The following is a 20,376-nucleotide window of genomic DNA, read 5'->3' on the forward strand; positions in this document are numbered from 1 at the left end:
TCATAAACAAATATTCTTCATATTCTGTAGAGTAAGAATATTCTACATATTCTGTAGAATAAGAAGACAGAAATTCAGTAAGAAAACATTACATTTAGACAACACAACTGACATTTATGAAACATATCCAACAACAGCAGAACAGGTATTTGTTTAAAGTGCAAATGTAGTATTCTTCAAGATATACCATTTGTTGGACCATTATTTAGACTTTAAAGAAAGTAAGTAATACCACATATGTTCTCTGAGGTACAATGAAATTAAATCAGAAAACAATAGCAGAAAGTTATCTGAAACATCCTCAAATATTTGCACATTAAAAAACATACTTTAAAACATAAAGTCAAAGAAAAATTAGAAAATTAGAAAATACTTGAAATTGAGTGAAAAGGAAAATGCATAAGCCATATATTGTAGGATGCAGATAAGGCAGTGGTCACAGGAAACTTTAGAGTGTAAGTACTTCTATTTGAAGAAAGGTCTAAAATCAATAATGTAAGCTTCCAGCTTGGTAAGAAAGCAAGAAGAGCAAATTAAATCTTACATAAGCAACGGGAGGGGTGTCTGGGTGGCTCAGTCAGTTAAGTGTCTGACTTCAGCTCAGGTTGTGATCTGGTGGTTCACGAGTTCAAGTCCCGCTTTGGGCTGCGTGCTCACAGCTTGGAGCCTGGAGCCTGCTTTGGATTCTGTGTCTCCCTCTCTCTTTGCTCCTCCCCTGCTTGTACTCTGTCTCTCTCTCAAAAATAAATAAACATTAAAAGAAAAAAACCTGAAAAAATTTTTTTAAAAAAGTAAGCAACAGGAAGAAACTAACACCTGTCAGAAGTTAATAAAAAGGAAAATAGAATGAAATCAAAAGATATATTTTTAGACAATGAAATTAATATGTCACTAACTAGACTGAACAAGAAAATACAGATAAAACACAAATGACTAATATTAGGAAAGAAGAGAGACATCATTACAGAGGCACTGACCTTAAAAGAATAATAATAATGTAGTGAAAAATTTTATGAAAAAATTTGATAACCTAGATGGAATAAAACTTGAAAGAGATACAAATTATTTAAATGAATCAAGAGAAAATAGACTTTACGCACAGACCTACATCAATTAAAGGAGATGAATTTGAGATGAAAACCTGTACCCTCCAAAAACAAACAAGTATTCTTTTTTTTCCCCATTCTTATTTATTTTTGAGAGAGAGAGAAGCAGGGAAGGGGCAGAGAGAGAGGGGGACAGAGGAAAAAAATAGATACTATTAGAAAAGATATCCACACATCAACACCTCTTATGAAGATAGTCTCAAAAATATTTGATAAAACATTAGTACAATTTAGTAATATATTATCATATATTTAGTAAATGCTAAGGAATTTACAAAAAAACCAGCAAGGAGTGAGTTTAGTACGTTTGTAGACTATAAGGTCAGTATGGTAATTCAACTGTGTTTACTAGCCACAGAAGACTGCAGTAAGCAACTGGTAAAACACCAGTTATGGCAGCATCAAAAAACATGAACAATTTAGGAATAAATTTACACATTATGTAATAAAAATTAGTTTATCATTCATAAATCAATCAATATTATTCAGTGTATCAATGGAATGGAGAAGAAAAAAATGAACATTTTGATACATGTGGCAAAATTATTTGATAAAACTCAATACCCATTCATGATAGAAACTCTCAGAAAATGAAGAAGGAAAATTTCTCAACTTGATAAAAGGCATCTGTGAAAAACCTACAGCTAAACTCAGTCATTGGTCAAAGAAACTTACTTTACTCTCTGATTGAGAGCTACAGGGCTTCATTCTCACTGTTTTTTTTTTTTTTATTTTAAAAATTATTAAAATTTTTAAATTTACTTCTAAGTTTTTATTTGAGTATAGTTGACACACAGTGTTACATTTTTAATTTGGATAGAATTTTTATCTCTAGATATACCATTTGTTTGTTGTTACTTTAAGACTTTTCTGTTTTTGTTTTATTCATGTTTTACTTTTAATGCTTGAACATATTTATAATATTTGGTTTAATGTCTTTATCTGCTTATGCAGTCATTTCCACTTTTTTCTAGGTTTATTTCTGTTGCTCGATTTTTTCTGTTCATTATGGGTCATTTTTGCTTTGCACGTATCTAGTAATTTTTTTTGTAAGTTGGACATTTAGTTTTAATATTGAGTGTCTGGATATTATTATCGTCCTTTAGAGAGGTTTTTAGCAGGCATATAAATTACTAGTGATTGACTTTGATTCTTGCAGGCCTATTTTTAAATTTTTGTAGGTTGATTTCTAATAGGCTTTATTCTAGGGCTAATTTAGCTCTGCTCTTATAGCAGGACTCTTTAGAATCTACTAAATACCCAAGATGTTCATTGAGATCTTGCTACTCTGGCTAATTGGAGCATGAATATCTTCCCAGCTTGCTGTGATCCCTGTGTGAGTAGTTAAATTTACAGTTCACTAGCAGATGCCTTTTCCTTGGTAAATTTTCTTTATCTGGTTCTCTGGTATTTCACCCAACATGTGTTCATATTGGTATTCAACCAAAGATTTAAAGGAATCCCTGCAGTTCTCTGGAATTTTTTTCTATCTGTAGGCTTCTCCTTGCCAGTACATTGTCTATAAACTCTAGCTATTTAGCCTCTGTACACTTAGATCTTCATTTTATCAGCAAGACTTCTTCTATGTTCTTGGCTTCCTCCTCCCTACATCAAGATTCTAGAACTTCCCCAGGGCAGAAATCAAGGGTGATTTTTAGGCTCCCCTCATTTATGTTTCTCCTCTCAGTGTTAGCAGTCCTGCCATTTATTTTGTCCAAGGTCTTATACAATTTTTTTAAAAATATATTTCCCTAGTATTATCTATTATAATGCTGAGAGCATATCTAATTCCACTTACTTTAGGATTGCCAGAATCAGAAATAATCAATTTATTTCCTTTTCACTTGAACCAATTTTTAAATAAAATTGTAATCGTGTAAGTGTAATTTAATATATTCTCCCATTAAAACAATTATGAGAAAGTTAAAGTGTCCTTTTAGTAACTCCTACCCTTGGTCTTTCTTCCTTAAAATCTAACCCATGTTGGGGCACCTGGGTGGCTCAGTCGGTTAAGCGTCCGACTTCAGCCAGGTCACGATCTCGTGGTCTGTGAGTTCGAGCCCCGCGTCAAGCTCTGTGCTGACGGCTCAGAGCCTGGAGCCTGTTTCAGATTCTGTGTCTCCCTCTCTCTAACCCTCCCCCATTCATGCTCTGTCTCTTTCTGTCTCAAAAATAAATAAATGTTTAAAAAAAATTAAAAATCTAACCAATGTTAGCAACTTACTACATGGCCTTTTAGGGACTTTTTCTATCCATTTTTGTTTGTTTCCATAGAAAAGCCATAATACTGCTCATCTAATTTTAGGTTATATATGCTTTTAATATCATAGTTCAGAGTGCATTTATTTCTTTCACCTGACTTTTTTTAAAAGAACAAAGAGTATGTAGCAGCGATGCATGTTATTAGTACAAACAAATCTAGTTCACATTCTTCATATGCTGTAGTACTATTTTTAGCAAGAATAGACATTGGTCCTTAGTAGCTCATCTTCTAAACTTGCTACAAATGCATTCCATCTTTTTTAGGCATCTCTAGCTACCCTGGAATGTTGCCCCATTTTTCTCTTGTCCAAGTACTCCTCTTGCCTGGAGACAGACAGACTTACTCACCGCCTGTGATAGTTACCCAGGACCATTTCTGTTTCTGGTTTTCACCTGTTTGACATGGACCATTCTTTGTGTTGTTCTCATCTATTGTGTACTTGGAACTTAGATACATTGTGCTTTTATTTCTTCACTAATCTTTCACAAGTTCCTCATAATTTCTGATTCATTGAAATCTCCCCATCTATTTCCTAATTCAGCGGTTGGGTTCTTTTTGTAAATGTCTTGTATTGGTTTTTTGTTTTGAGAGAGAGGATCAACTGGAATATGCACTCACTTTACCACCTTGAAACCAGTAATTTCTTCGCTCTGCCTGAATTTTTCCATCTTCTGTTTTATGAGAATCTAGAATAAAATAAACCTTTGTGTGTCGTAGTATCTCCTCCTCTCTTCCTCACTTTGTTTCCATTCAGTAATATGTTCTTCATTTTGGCATGGGCCTGCCTGGCTATTTCTCATTATTCTCACTGTTGACATGGTAAGTTGCATTTTGTTAGCCAGAATTAAAGTTCAGGCATCATTAATAGAACTGTAAAGTAACTCTTTGGCCCACTATAAATCCTTTTCAACAGACTTTGTATTGGTCAGTCAAGTATTTTCTACTTGTGTTGTAGATTTTTAAAACATTAGAATTAGAAAATTTTGAAACCTTTTAACAAGAGTATTTTTTTCTCCATTATAAATAAATAAATATATATAAAATACAATTGTGTACAGTGTACAAAATAGTGAAATGTGATCTAACATACAACAATATCTCCTGTCCTTTCCTCTTTTAATTTACTTCATGATTTTTTAAGAGCCTGACAGAAATTAGATTAAGATAGCTTCTTTATAGATCTTTCTGATATATAAATACATCATACTGAAACTTTTCTTGTATATGGAGCCACCATTTAGTATCTTAATATGTATGAATGGAAGAGAAAAGTGATATAGGGCCCAGAGGAACCAGCTTGGGAGATTAAACCTAGTAATTCAGGGTGATCTTGGTTCCAAGTCACGATGTAAATTATTCATTGAAAGGTTCTTAAAGACATTCAGTCTTCTTTCATTCATGTCACTATGAATACAAACTTAGAAAGGATGTTTAGTAATTTCCTTGTTTATTTTGTTAATCCAATTATAGTATCTAGTTGTGTAACTGCTTGGGAAATTTAAAAAGAATTGTGCAACTTGGAAACACTATATCTATGTAAAATCTCACCTTGGAAATGGGTCCGTGGGCAGAAGCCTTATTTTTCCCTGTTATTCTCAAGCAACTCTTTTTTGTCATCATAGAATGTCATTCTGTATACTCAGAAGGGACCTTAGCAACTATCTAGAAGTATTTTACAGGTGAAGAAACTGAAACCCAGAGAGGTAAAATAATTGGCCTAAGGTTCACTAAGGTCATAAACAGTCATACATCTCCATGCTGCTCTGTCCTGCATTTTTTTGATACGTGTATCGCTTCACCTATATATCATAGTTATTTTTACATATCTATTTCAGAAAGCCAAAAGTATCTCTCTCTGAAATATTTTTTGTTCTAACACAGCTGAAATTTAGTTGGGGCTTTTCCAGCTGCCTACACAATTCTTCTTCTCCCTCATCCTCTTGTACTTTTCTTGAGCATCTTGATAGATTATATAGCAACTCCTTTATTCTGTCATTAGTAGAGTACAGATGGAATAAGAGATGAAAGGCCCAGGAAAGTTGTCATGAATGGGGCTGTTTTTTCTTACACCCAGGAAAAAAGAATAGGGTGCCAGATTTTTCTATTGAGTGTCTTATTGCTAAATTTTAAATTTAATTTGATGCTTTTTTTTTAATTCCCAAGTGGTTATTCCCTGAAAAAAAATTTTTTTTGTCTTTGTGGGTTTAAGGAGGGAGTGAGGAGAGGAGAGCAGTGTATATTTTCTTCCTAGCTAAAACTAGATGTATATTTTTGTGTTTTACTCAAACATGAAATTTGTTAAATAAATCCAGAACCTGGTAATGACTAATATCATGCATTTTTATACAACAGGATAGACATGATTCAGCTGATGATCAAAATATTTGTCATGTGTGGCACATGGATATAGAAGCCCTTCCAGAATGGATAAACTGCCTAATACAAAAAGTAAGTTCCTTAGTTTCTGAGTACAATTAGGAATGTAATCCTTTCAAGTTTTTTTATCCTCATTCTAGAGCTATTTTTTATTGAATACATGGTTTCAAGAGATAAGAAAGGGTGTGTAACACTTGATTGCATTTACTGGCTTTATTATTACTGGAGTGTTATAGGTACTTTTCACCCTCAGACTTTGAACTTGGTATTTCCCCTTCCTTGATTGCTCTTCCCACAATTAATCCCCTCTTCCTTTATTTCCATATGTCTTAATCACAATGAGGCATTGCCTGTGCAAACTATCAATTGCCCTTCCCCACTATTACCACTCTTCACACTTCCTTTCTCCCTTTTCTGTTTTATATACCTGTTTATATTTTACATATGCACACACACACACACAATAAGTAATATATAGTACTGGTAAATATGCATACGTGTATATGACATGTATAAATATAAACATTACTGCACGCGCGCGCACACACACACACACACACACACACACACACACACTTTCCCACATACATATATGGCATACTGACCCTGTTAATTGCCTAGCTCCCCTATTAGAATATAAGTTCCATGAAGTCAGAAGTTTTTCTCTGTGGTTTATTAGTGTATCTTTTAGATACACCTAGAATAGTGCCCAATGACTGAATGAAATATCCTGCATCATTCGTGTATGTACACACATATAAAATAAACTAAATAAGTAATGACCATCAGTGGTACAATCAAAATCAAATTACCACATTTTTAAGTCTCCTTGATGAAATATTATAAGAGCAGGAACTCATTTTGTTGACATTATAGTATCATTATTTCTTTCAATTCAAAACACCTATGTATTAGAAAACTATAAGTAATATGATTTTGGGAAAGTATAGCTGCCATTCTCCAATGACTTTCTTTGTTGTTAAAAAATAACATCTGATAGGTATCCCTTGCATTCATTCGCACATTGTAATGATTTCCTGGGAACATGCCAATACGCTGGTTTTAAGTGTCCTGAACTTTACAAAATGTATCAGGATGCTACAGATGTTCCACTACCTCTGTTGAAAAAATAATTTTTAGCTAGTTTATTATTAATTTCCCATTTGAATATAGAAACTGTACTCTGATGTACGCAACCAATATCTTTTGGTTGTATGTAAAAAGGCAGGAAGAGCTTTATTCTGTTGGTTGGGTAAAGTTCCCTCCCACAGTGTTTGGTATGCAAGAAGTGTATCAAAACAGACACTTTTCTGTGAGATTTTACTTGCAAATTAAGCTCTGTAGACTGATTTGCTTCCTGGTTCCATAGTGTATTTTTCTTTTCATTAATTCACACTGCATCCATATTCAACCTATTGTTTGAGAGAATCTTTTAGAATTCTTAGGAGTATTGTTGAGATGGGCATAACGTATGTTATCATTCTAGAACTTTGGAGTTGCTTATCTCTGTTTATTAAAAGGCTTATTTCCATTTATTGGTCTGTCTACTAATCAGAAAACAGAAAGCTAGCCTTTTCTGTGGCATAGAAAACTTTCATGTGGTTGGCTTGAAAGAAAAAAAAAACAAAACACAAAACAAAACAACTCACATTCTCTTTGGTTACTTTACAATGAAAGCATTGTCTTATTTTCCTTTATTACCTGTAGGCCCAGTGGACAGTTGGAAAACTGAATTGCCCTTTCTGTGGGGCCCGTTTAGGGGGCTTTAATTTTGTCAGCACTCCAAAATGTTCCTGTGGCCAGCTTGCAGCTGTACATCTCTCTAAGAGCCGGACCGATTATCAGCCAACACAGGCAGGCCGACTAATGAGACCATCGCTGAAATACTTGTCACATCCTAGAGTTCAGTCAGGTTGTGACAAGGAAACTCTGCTGACAGGTGGCACCTCCAAAAACAGAAATCACAGGCTTTTAAATATGGCCCAAAATAATAATGGCCCTGGAAGATTAACAGAAGCACTCTGCCTGGAGGTACGGTCAACATATTTTCAGATGAAGAATGAAAAACTGCTCTTCAAAGCATCAGATCCAAAATACCAGCTTTTTGTTCCTCAGCTTGTGACGGGCAGATGCACTACAAGAGCTTTTCATAGGAAATCACATAGTTTGGATCTGAACATCAGTGAGAAACTGACATTATTACCCACTTTATATAAAATACATAGTAAGACTGCTGTCTGTCCCGGGCTAAATGAAACACAGCCTATTCACCTTTCAGGCTTGCCTTTAGAATCTAGTAAAAATAACTGTTCCTTTCAGATTTCATCCAATTTTGATCCTAATATGCTGCTGCAAAGATTTTCAGTGACTCCCCGTGAGACCCAGACACAAAGAGGAGGAGAATTTCAGTGTGGTCTAGAAGCTTCCGCAGTGTACACTGACCATGCTAGTTCTAACAACCTGACTTTCCTGATGGACCTGCCCTCAGCTGGTCGGAACATGATAGAGGCCTCGGACCAGGAAGAACACCTCTCTCCACTGGACTTCCTGCGCTCGGGCACTTTCTCATTGGGTGCCATTAATCAGAGGCTCAATAAAAGAGAAAGGGGCAAGTTGAAAAATCTGAGAAGGAAACAACGAAGGCATGAAAGATGGCTACAGAAGCAGGTAATTCTTTTAAGAGTTTACTAAAAATTCTGTATTACTAATATTGTGCTCTGGAAAAAGGAGCTAACTTTGGATACCTATATTATAAAAACATGGTTTTAATGAGTATTAAAAGGGCATTTCTGTCTAGGTAAACTTAATAATCATGTACCTCTCTTATGATTGACAGATATAAGCCTGTCTCTGTGCTCACCTATATTTAGAAAATGTCCTTTTGTGAGGTTTTCCCAATTCTAATATTTTACGCAAATATTAATCATGATATTGAGATGAGATTGTCATATTATTTTAAATTTATTCATGTTAGGATTATTTACGACAATTTTATTTCAGGTTAAGTTGAAACAAAACAGTTTTTCTAATTAAATCCAATCTAGTGCCAAATTCATTGACTTTCATCACTTTTAGCTTAAATGGATATTTTCAAGGAGCCTTATGTAATTATGTGCTCACATGATCCAGATATAGTTTACTGTGCTAAGTTATGAAATTCATCTTGATAATAATTGACCCTTACTGTAATTTTATAGGAAAGTGTGCTTCTCTATGGTTTAAACTTCTGTCCCTATAATGATTTGTTCAAAAGCCGTTATGTGAAGGCACTGAACAATAAATTGCAGGTGCTGAGGAGACCAGTGGAAGCCAATGGATGAGGTGCTCATGAAAATTTGAAAGTTTGAGGACCGGTATTTTCTATGTAAACTTTTTTCAAAAATTGCCTTTGTTATTTACTTGTTCATAATAAATAGCAATCCTGATTAATCAGTATGTTGAATATCAACAATGTCCTTAGAGCTTAAATATAGAAAGCTGCAACTGTGCATAATAATTCATTATTTTAAACAAGCGAACTTGTTGTTTGTGATTCTAGTCATAGATTGAATACAATAAAATTACTGTGAGTGCTTCAATCAGGTTAATTATTTTTCATTGTCTGGTTGGATAGTATAATTATAGGTCATTACTACATTTTTGACTGGATGCTGACAAGAGGATTGCAGTTTGATTTATTTGCAAGTGATGGCGTAATGTGGCATCAAGGCATATATTGTAGATTGTAAAAAAATGAATATATTTTAGCACCATTATAATATACTTCACAGCTTAATTTATCGAAGCTGTAAAATACAATATTTTTAATTGAAAATTTGACTTAAACCCATAGATACTTTGGAGATGATCATATATTATGTTAATATTCAGAAATAATACCTGAAAAATAAGGTAGAGAGCTCTAAAATAATAATTTAACAAATAGAAATTTAAAAGAAGTATAATTATACTTGCTCTGTACTGTAAATATATGCAGACAACATCCTTGCAATTTAAAAAATGTGTTTAGTTTTTAGGCTGGGTACTTCTGAAAAGTTCATCTATATTACCGATTCCTTTCAGCATAGGAACACTCTACTTCATACAGTTTAGAGCAAAGCAAGACCAACATCAGTGGGTTTTTGTTTGTTCGTTCGTTTGTTTTTATGAAGTTACTTTTATTCATTCATATACGTGTATTTTAGCCAGCCTGCCTGGCTAATGGATCAGAATGAATGAATTCTAGTCAGATCTGTGACACTTCAGGATAGGGGGTAATATGGCAGGACCCTAAGAGGTTTGGTTGGTTGCACAGGAGCTATAGGCAGACAAATGCCGATAGATCGTCCACTTAGCTTTAGCAGCATGGAAATGACAGTTAGTGATGCGAGCACACACCATGGTTAGAGCCGGAAAGAAGAAAAATTTTCAACTGTTTTGCTAAGTGAAACAAAAAGATAAATCCTAGAAAGATTTAGTATTTGAGATAAATTAATGGTTTAGCTATTCAGTTCATTCCGTGTTTAGTAAAGAGTAGTTAATTCTGTAAACATTTATCAAATATGTGTTTCATATACCATGCCTTTGAGTAATGACTTCATCATAGATCCTGCCCTTTTTTAAATAAGGAAGATAAGCATACAAGATATAAAGGCAAAGTTATCCGTTAATGATAATTTTTTTAAGTTTAAAATAATTCATTGGGAAATCTAGATTTCTGACTTTTATTTGATATTTTTAATGATTTTTTTCACAAGCTAGACATCTTTATGTGGCATTTACCTAGTGTTAATGACACTAGAAAAAGTTATTTAAATTTTTGAAGCTTTGGGGTATAAATGAGACTAACATTGAAACAGAAACTATAGCCAACTTTCAGTGTTTTATTCAACAGATGTTAATTAAACATCTACTTTGGGGGAAGATAGTGCTGAGCGAACTTGGTTTTTTTATTCATCATAGTCTTTTTGAGTGTTTTGTTTTAGTTTTTGTAATTATTATGCAATAAAATTGATTTATTCTTGGCATATAGCTCTATGATCTAAATACACAGGTTCATATAACAGCCACCATGATGGGGATACAGGATAGTTCCATCAACCTCAGAATCTCTCTTCTACCTCTGTAATTGTGCCTTGGTTATATCTTTATAATCATATCTTTGCCCTACCTCTAATCTCTGAAAAACACTGATTTGTTGTCTATTACTTTAGCTTGTCTCTTTGATGATGTTATAAAATAATAATGTAGTGTTATAAAAAATTAGAATCATATATAACCTCTAGAGACTGGCTTCTTTTACTCAGTACAGTTGCCTGTGAGAGCCGTCTAAGTTATTTCATATATCTACTGTTTGTTCTTTTTTATTGTTCAGTAATATTCCATCATTATTAATAAACCAGTTTGTTCACCTGTGATGGCAGGTGAGTTGTTCCAGTTGTTTTGGCAATTATGAGTAGAGCTGTTAGAAGCATTTCTGTTCTTTTCGTGTGTGTGAACCTAAGTTTTTTCATTTCTGTAGGGTAAATACTCAGTAAGATTACTGGATTGTATGGTAAGCATATATTTAACTTTATTGGAAACTGTCAAATTGTTTTCCAGTTTGGAAATGGCTATACTCTTTTGTATTCCAAGACAGGATGTATGGGAATTTGCTTTGCTGTCACTCCTCACTAACACCTGGTAGTTTCAGTATTTTTTATATTGTCATAAGTAGATAGGTAGTTGCATCACATTGTGGTTTCAGCTTGGAATTCCCTAATGGCATTTTCCTAATGATGTTGAACATTTTTCATGTGCTTATTTGTCCATTTGTATATATTGTTTAGTGAAGTGTCTGTTTAAATCTTTTAGTTATTTTTAGTTGGGTTGCGTTCTTTGTGTTGAGTTGTAAAAGTTCTTTGTATAGTTTGGATGTGAGTTTTTCATTGCTTGTGTGATGTGTAAAGATTTTCTCTGAGTTTGTAGCTTGTCTTTTCATTCTCAACATTTTTTTCCTGTAAAAACATATTTAATTTTGATGAAATCTAATTTCTCATTTTTTAAAATCAGTTATGCCTTTGGTGTCATATCTAAGATCTCTTTTGCTTAACTCTAGGTTATAAAGATTTTCTTCTGTGGTTTTTGTCTAAAAGTTCTATAATTTTAAGTTCCCCATTAAGAATTAGGATTCATTTTGAGTGTATTTTCTTAATACGGTGTAAGATTAGGTCAAGATTTATTGTTTTGCATAGAGATGCTCGATTGCTCCAGCACCATTTGTTGAAGACACTGTCCTGTGTCCATTGAAATGTTTCTGCAGCTTTATCGAAGATCATTCGGCTGTGTATGCGTGGGTCTATTTCTGGATTCTCTTACCTTCAGTTCATTTTGGGGTCTCTCTCATTGCCAGTAGTTCTTTGTCTTAGTTATCATAGCTTTATAATAAGGCATAAAATAGGATTCTAGAATTCCTCTAGCTTGTTATTTTTCAAACTTGTTTTACTTATTATAGTTCCTTTGACTTCACATATAAAATTTAGAATTAGCCTGTTTATGTTTACAAAAAAACCTTGTTGGTATTTTAATTGTATTATATGAAATGTACAGATCAACTTCGGAAAACTGAAATCATTGCTATGTTGATTTTCTTAATCCTTGAACGTGGTATGTCTCTCCTTTTATTTAGGTCTTTGATTTCTCTCATCCACATTTTTGTACTTTTTATCATTCAGAACTTGTGCATGTTTTGTCAGATTTATACCTACTTACTTTTTGGTGTTACTCATTTTTAAAAATTGTTGAAAATTGTGTATTACTAGTGTACACAAACACAATTGTTTTGACTTTGTGCCTTATGTTGAAGGTACAGATCTCTGACATCTTTTATCAGATTTATCTCTCAGTATTCATATTTTTTTATACTGTTGTTAAATGATATTATTTTCTTAAATTTCATTTTCCAGTTGTTTATTGATAATATGTAGAAATAAAATTGAGTTTATATGTTGATCTTGTGTCTTAGAACTTTTCTAATCTTACCTATATGGATCCCATTGTGTTTTCTACTTAAATGATCATATCTGCAAAGAAAGACAGCATTACTTCTTCCTTTCCAATCTGGAATTTGTTTCTGTTTTTTGTGTTACTAAAGTAGCTAGAACATCCAGCACAATACTGAGTAAAGATGAGGAGAACAGACATCCTTGTCTTTTTCCTCGTATTAGGATGAAAGCATTCAGTCTCTCGTCATTAAGTAACTTGTCAGTTTTAGGTGTTGTGTAGATGTGCTTTATAAGGTGGAGGAAGTTTCCTTATATTCTAAGTTTGCTAAAAGTTTTAAATGGATGTTGAATTTTGTTAGGTGTTTTTTCTGCATCGATTGATATGATTATGCATTTTCAGTATTAGTACCGATTAATCAATCAGTCCCACAGTAAGCACCACTTTATTATGTTGTATTCTATTCCTGTATATAGCTGGATACTACTTGCAATATTTATTTGCGAGATTTTTTTTTTTAACCTCTGTACAGGAAGGATATTGACCTGAAGTTTTCTCTCTTTTTGTACTGTCTTTGTGTGTTTTGGTATCATGACAGTACTAGCCATGTAAAAAGAGTTAGGAGATAATCTTTCCTCTTCTATTTCCTAGAAAATATTATGAAGAATTGATGTCATTTTTTCTTAAATATTTGGCAAGGAAACTTTCTGGGCCTGAAGATTTCTTTTTTGGAAGGTTTTTGACTAGTAATTCAATTTCTTCAGTAGTTATAGGACAATTTATGTTACCTGTTTCATTTTGAGTACATTTCAGTAGTTGTTTTCAGTTAATTATCTAAGTTTGTATTGTTGAAATTATGTGTTTAGTATTGTTCATAATGTTCCTTTATAATTATTTTAATCTCTCTTGGGTCTGTAATGACATCTTTTTAATCCTTACCATGCCAGTTTGTTTCTTTTTCTTTTTCCTTTTTTTAAATTTTATTTTAGTTTTGCTAGAGGTTTATCGATTTTATTGATCCTTTCAAAGAACCAGCCTTGGGTTTCAATTATTTTTTCTATTGTTTGCTATTTTTAAGTTCTTAATTTCTACTATTCCCTTTAATATTGTCTTCATTTTCCTTGCTTTGACTTCATTTTCTTTTCTCTTAGAAAAAAATACTTTGTGATAGAAACTTATCAAGTGGAAAATTTTTTTTTCTCATCTAAGCATTTAATTCTATAAACTTCCTTTTAGTTACTGCATTACCTACATCCTGTGACTTTTATGTTGTATTTTTATTATAATTCAGTTCAAACCATTTTCTAATTTCCTTTGAGACTTCTTTTTTGGCCCACCTTGTTGGTCTAAGTGGTTAGTATGATCATGAAAAGACTGAAATACTAGCATTTTGAGGAAATTAATAAAAAATTTCTTCCTGGGGAAAATAGTTCTTCCTGTCGGTTAAGGGAAGGTAAAGCTGTCTCTAGTATAGTTGCATAATATTTTTTAATTTAAGTCTATGTAATATGAATAAAACAAAATATCTCTTAAAGAGATATCTTTAAGACCCCAGGAAGCTATTGTGAAAAGAGAATTTACCTTACCTTTCTGTGGAGTGTTGTGCATGAGAATATAAAATAATTGACCAAATATCATGGTTTGTAATAAATCATTGAACTTCTACAATGACTATGATATATTGTAGTCATACAACATAATTATTTTAAATGAGTTCAGACTCATTTAATAGAATTAAATTAATTAAATGAGTTAAGACTACTTGTATTATTACAAAGGTATGATTTAGACACTCGGGAGAATAGAAGCCAATAAATTATATTAAGGACCCGCTTATAGTTTATCTAGAAAAGATATTTTCCACAAGGTACTAAATTTCATTTTCATGGATTTGTCACAGTGATCATTTTGAACTTTGCATAAATTTCAAAGGAGTTCATTTAATCATTTACACTTGATTTGTCATCTTCAAATTATTCACAAATCATCTTCCAAATACATATTTGGTTGTCTCTTTAAAAGAGGAATTTTTGCATATCTGAATTATAATAGTAATCCACCTATTGAACAATTATTCCCAATTTTTTCTCTTTGTCCAGCAGAAAATTAATGGTTTATTGACAGAAAAAGCCTTAGTAATGAAAATCTGACATTTAGAATTACATGCCACAGATCTTACTGGTTTCATTAAACATAGAAACATAGTCACGAAATGGTCTTTTAGGAAAGAACATCATGACTTTTAGTTATAGGAAGACAAAGTAGTATTTATTTCTCTGTCTACTTTGTGTACATTTATTTTTTCAGTTTAAGTTTGTCACTCTTCTTTTTCTTCTTTTATTGAGTTATAATTAACATACAGTGTTATTTTAATTTCAGGTGTACAATATATGATGCAACAATTCTATACATTACTCAGTGCTCATCAAGATTAGTCTACTCTTTTTTTTTTTTAATATGAAATTTATTGACAAATTGGTTTCCATACAACACCCAGTGCTCATCCCAAAAGGTGCCCTCCTCAATACCCATCACCCACCCTCCCCTCCCTCCCACCCCCCATCAACCCTCAGTTTGTTCTCAGTTTTTAACAGTCTCTTATGCTTTGGCTCTCTCCCACTCTAACCTCTTTTTTTTTTTTTTTCCTTCCCCTCCCCCATGGGTTCCTGTTAAGTTTCTCAGGATCCACATAAGAGTGAAACCATATGGTATCTGTCTTTCTCTATATGGCTTATTTCACTTAGCATTACACTCTCCAGTTCCATCCACGTTGCTACAAAAGGCCATATTTCTTAAACCCATTCACCTATTTCACCCATTCCCCACCTACCTCCCCTCTGGCAAACATCAGTTTGTTGTTTGCATTTAAGAGTTAGTTTTTGTTTGTCTCTTTTTTCCTTTGTTTATTCATTTGTTTTGTGTCTTAAATTTCACATATGAGTGAAATCATACAGCATTTGTCTTTCTCTGTCTGACTCATTTCACTTAGTATGACACCTTGTCCATCCATGTTGTTGCAAATGGCAAGATCTCATTCTTTTTTATGGCTGAGTAATATTCCACCATGTCTGTCAGTATGTCTGGATACATATACATACACACCACATTTTACTTATCCATTTATGGATGGATGTATACTTGGGTTGTTTCTCTGTCTTGGTTCTCATAAATAGTGCTGTAGTAAACATAAGGGTACGTGTATCTTTTTAAATTAATGTTTTCATTTTCCTTGGGTAAATATCCAGTAGTGGAATTACTGAATCATATGCTAATTCTATTTTTGATTTGCTGGGGAGCATCCATAATGTTCTCCATAGTGGCGGCACCAATTTGCATTCCCAGCAACAGTACATGAGGGTGCCTTTTCCTACATATTTTCGTCAGCACTTGTTATTTTTTGTCTTTTTTACTTTAGCTGTTCTGACAGATATGAAGTGATAACTCATTGCAAATTTTATATGCATTTCCTTAATGATTAATAATATTAGACATCTTTTTTTTTCTTTTTTTTTTTTTACATTTATTTTTATTTTTGAGAAACAGAGTGAGACAAAGCATGAGTGGGGGAGGGGCAGAGAGAGAAGGAGACACAGAATCTGAAGCAGACTCCAGGCCCTGAGCAAGCGGTCAGCACGAATCCATGAACCGTGAGATAATGACCTGAGCCAAAGTCGGACGCTTAACCAACTGAGCCACCCAGGCGCCCCATGTTAAACATCTTTTTATGTTGCCTGTTGACCAACTCTCTTCATTTTATTAGTGTAACAACATTTAGGGCTTGCTCAATAAGTTGATACTTCTACATTTGTTCTACCTGCCAGGAAGTCACCCTCAACTGAGAAAATAAGATACAAATAAGTTGTCAAATAGGCATAAGCAAATACCTTAACTTTGTTTTCCTGCCATTTCAGTTGATTTCAAAATACAGGTAAATGAATAACTGTAGATAGAGCAAAAGTATGTAGAATTGATAATTCCCTTATCTTAAGATCTAAATTTTCTAATGCTTAGCACAGTACTCTATGCACAGTAGGTAATCAGGGATTTTTTTAATAAAAGCTTTTTTTTATTTTAGCATAGTTTTTGGACTTTTTATAAAAGTTGTGAAACTAGTACAGAGAGTTCCCCTATGCCAACACCTAGTTAACCCTATTATTAGTAACTTACATTAGTATGGTACATTTACAATTAATCAGTATTGATATATTATTATTAACTAAATTTTATATTTTATTCACAATTCTGTAGTTTTTATCTAAAGTTCTTTTTTCTGTTCTAGGATCCTATCCAGAGTACCACATTTTATTACATTTAGATACCATGTCTCATTAGGCTCCTCTTGCCTTTCCCAATTTCTCAGACTTTCCCTGTTTTTGATGACCTTGACAGTTTTGAGGAATGCTGATTAGCTATTTTGTAGAATGTCCCTCAAATAAGATTGCCTCATGGTTTTTTCATGATTAGACTGGAATTATTTTTAAATAATTTTTTTAAGTTTATTTATTTATTTTGAGAGAGACAGAGCATGAGCAGGGGAGGGGCAGGGAGAAAGGGAGAAAGGGAGAATCCCAAACAGGCTCCATGTGGTCAATGTGCAGAGCTCAACATGGAACTGGGACTCATGAAACCATGAGATCATGACCTGAGCTGAAATGAAGAGTCGGATGGTCAACCAGCTGAACCACCCAGGTGCTCCTAGACTGGGATTATAGATTTTGTCATGGGTCCCCAACACTACCTCCACATTCAATGATTCACTAAAAGGACTCACAACACTCACCCTATAGTCACACCCACATCTGTGTGTTATTACAGTATAAGGATACAAACCAACATCAGCAGAGGGAAAGGTGCATGGGGCAAATTCTGGAACAAACCAGATAGAGCTTCCAAGAGTCCACTGAGTTATGTAAAATGAACTTAGTTCTTCCATCAACAAGTTGTGACAACATGTTGTATGCCAGGAAATACATATGTTGTATGCCAGGAAATCTTATTATAGAGTCAATGCCCAGGGTTTTTATTGGAGGCTGGCCATGTGGACACCTTCTGCCTGGAACATACCAAAATTCTGGACTCCAGAAAGAAAGCAGGTAATCAGCATAAACCATATGTTTTTAATTTTTTTTTTTCAACGTTTATTTATTTTTGGGACAGAGAGAGACAGAGCATGAACAGGGGAGGGGCAGAGAGAGAGGGAGACACAGAATCGGAAACAGGCTCCAGGCTCTGAGCCATCAGCCCAGAGCCTGACGCGGGGCTCGAACTCACGGACCACGAGATCGTGACCTGGCTGAAGTCGGACGCTTAACCGACTGCGCCACCCAGGCGCCCCCATATGTTTTTGTTTAGACATTTGAAGCACAGTGAGCCAGTCTTATCAGTTAGGGTGATGAGCCCTCCAGAAATTGAAATACTCAGATGTCAATCAAGGGCCAACCTTTTAAGTGTAGATAGATATGCTCCATTAGCACTTTTCTGTACATGGGTTTTGGGGAAGAAGACCACAGAGATAAAATGCTGTTTTCATGACATAACACATCATATCAAGGATATATACTACTGACATGACATCAGTACTGATCCTAGCCCAGGAATGGGGGAGGGGGAATAATAATAATTATCACACTTACATATCCCTTATGTATTGCTGCTGTAACAAATAACCAAAAACATAGTAGCTGTAAACAATATAGTTTTATCATCTTATAGTTCTGGAGGCCACATTCTGAAAATGGATGTTATGGGGCTAAAATCAGTATGTTGAAAGGGTTGCCTTCCCCCTAGAGGCCCTGGGGTGGAATCTGTTACTTGGCCTGTCTCTGTTTCTTGGTTTGTGTCTTCCTTCCAGCAGCAGCATCATTCCAACCTCTGTTTCTTCTGTCACTTCTTCTCTTTGACCTATTTAGGGGCCCTCATAATTATTACTGGCCCACCTGGAATATGCAAAGTAATCTCCCCATTTTAAGGCATAAGTTAATGATCACAACTGCAAGAGTCCCTTTTGCCATGTAAGATAACATATTCAGAAGTTCAGGGATTAGGACATGGACATCTTTCGGGAGCCATTATTTTGCCTGCCTCATGAAGCTTACTATAGGCTGGGTATTTTTCTGAGCTCTTGATTTCATCTAATTTTACACCATTTTATGAGATAAGTTCTATTGTCAACATTTTATGGATGGAGTAACTAAGTATTGGAGAGGTTAAATAACTTCCCTAGGCCCACAAACCTAGTATGTGGCAGATGTAGATCCCAAACTCCATGCTGAAAAGTGACTTCTCAAGAAAGATTTCCCACATGTTTTATCATTCTTAGATGATTAAGAAAACATTTTATCATATACCTTAATTTTTCTTTCATCCTTTTGTTCATTTAGCTGGTATCTGTTGGGTAGATGACTCTTGGCCAGAAGCTATACTAAATATTCAGGTTACAACAATGAATGAAATATTATTCTTCGACTCAGGGACTTTTGAGTGAAGGGGGAAGGCACATATGAGTATCAGTGATCTTTTTCTTACACATTTGCAGAAATGTCATATCATCATGATGTTTGGACAACAGCTTTTTAAATCCAGGATTGTTTTGGATTTAACAAATGTTGGATTTAACAAAGAGACCTTGAGATACACTGAGAATCCCAGAGCAGTCCCAAAGAAAGTAAGCTTGGTTGGGGAAGGGTAGGAAGATTATGCAGAAGTGAGAAGATTGATGGCATAGAAGAAAAGAGAAATGATTAACTGAGGAACAGTTATGAGGGAGTGGTAAGAAACATATGTTTGATTCTGAAGATGCCATGTGGTTGCTGAGTAATTTTAGGCTAGGTCCACAGTAAGAGCTGAGTAAGTAATTGCTGAGTACATGAATTGAACAAATAAATAGTGTAGCCAACACTTTACGCATGGAAAATAATTTAAGGGTCCTGGCTAACATTGGTTCCTTAACCCTGATTGCAAGTTGGAATCCTCTGAGGAGCTTTGAAAAACTGCCAGTGCCTGGGCTCTATCAGGTTATACTTCAGTTGGTCTAGACTGGACATCACTATGTGTGTTTTTGTATGTTAAAATGTATATACATACAGTATATTTTAATTTTCAAGTGATAGTAATGTATAGGCAAAGTTGAGAACTATTGGAAAGAAGGGAGATCAATAAAGAATTTATTAACAAGAGCGACGAGAATTTATTCTGATGGATATTGCAGAGGAGAGGCAGCTGGCTAGAACCAGACTGAGGAGGAATTAGATGAAGAAACATATTGGAAAGGACAAGATACTTTGATCTTATACCTTCTAAAACCTAATATAGCTCCTTGCATATAGTAAAAGACAGTACAAATACTTATGTCCAAGTGACATTTAATATCTTCACATAGCTTTTCTTGGCCTAGTATTATGAGAATGAGAGTTCTAAGAGCAACCTGAAGGGAGGGAGTGGAATGAAGAGTTTCTGGCTGTGAGAGTGATGGTAGCAGCAGTTAGAAGTTACTGAGCCTGAATGTATGCTAGGTACATTACAAGGTGTTTTACTTGTATCCCCTCTTTCCCATGAGCTAGTAGCTTGCCGGAGCAGGAGGAAGCTCTGAGGAAGGCAGGCTTTGGACACTAGAGAGGAGTATGAAGGCACTGACTTCCCCAGGCGCTGATGGGAAAAGGCAGTGGGGTATAA

At 34.3% G+C, this 20,376-nt stretch overlaps 1 protein-coding gene across 2 annotated transcripts in view; it reads left to right on the plus strand.

Annotated features, from left to right (window-relative positions):
• RNF180 (ring finger protein 180) overlaps nt 1–20,376 on the plus strand; it is a 205,201-nt gene that overhangs the window by 42,092 nt on the left and 142,733 nt on the right. For both annotated transcript variants that reach the window (XM_030321877.2, XM_030321869.1), the window contains exons 3-4: nt 5,722–5,817; nt 7,453–8,412. In XM_030321877.2, the coding sequence (XP_030177737.1) occupies nt 5,722–5,817; nt 7,453–8,412 (1,056 nt within the window). The remainder of the gene's footprint in view (nt 1–5,721; nt 5,818–7,452; nt 8,413–20,376) is intronic.

This window comes from Lynx canadensis, chromosome A1 (genome assembly GCF_007474595.2).
Source record: "Lynx canadensis isolate LIC74 chromosome A1, mLynCan4.pri.v2, whole genome shotgun sequence".
Classification (NCBI taxonomy): domain Eukaryota; kingdom Metazoa; phylum Chordata; class Mammalia; order Carnivora; family Felidae; genus Lynx; species Lynx canadensis.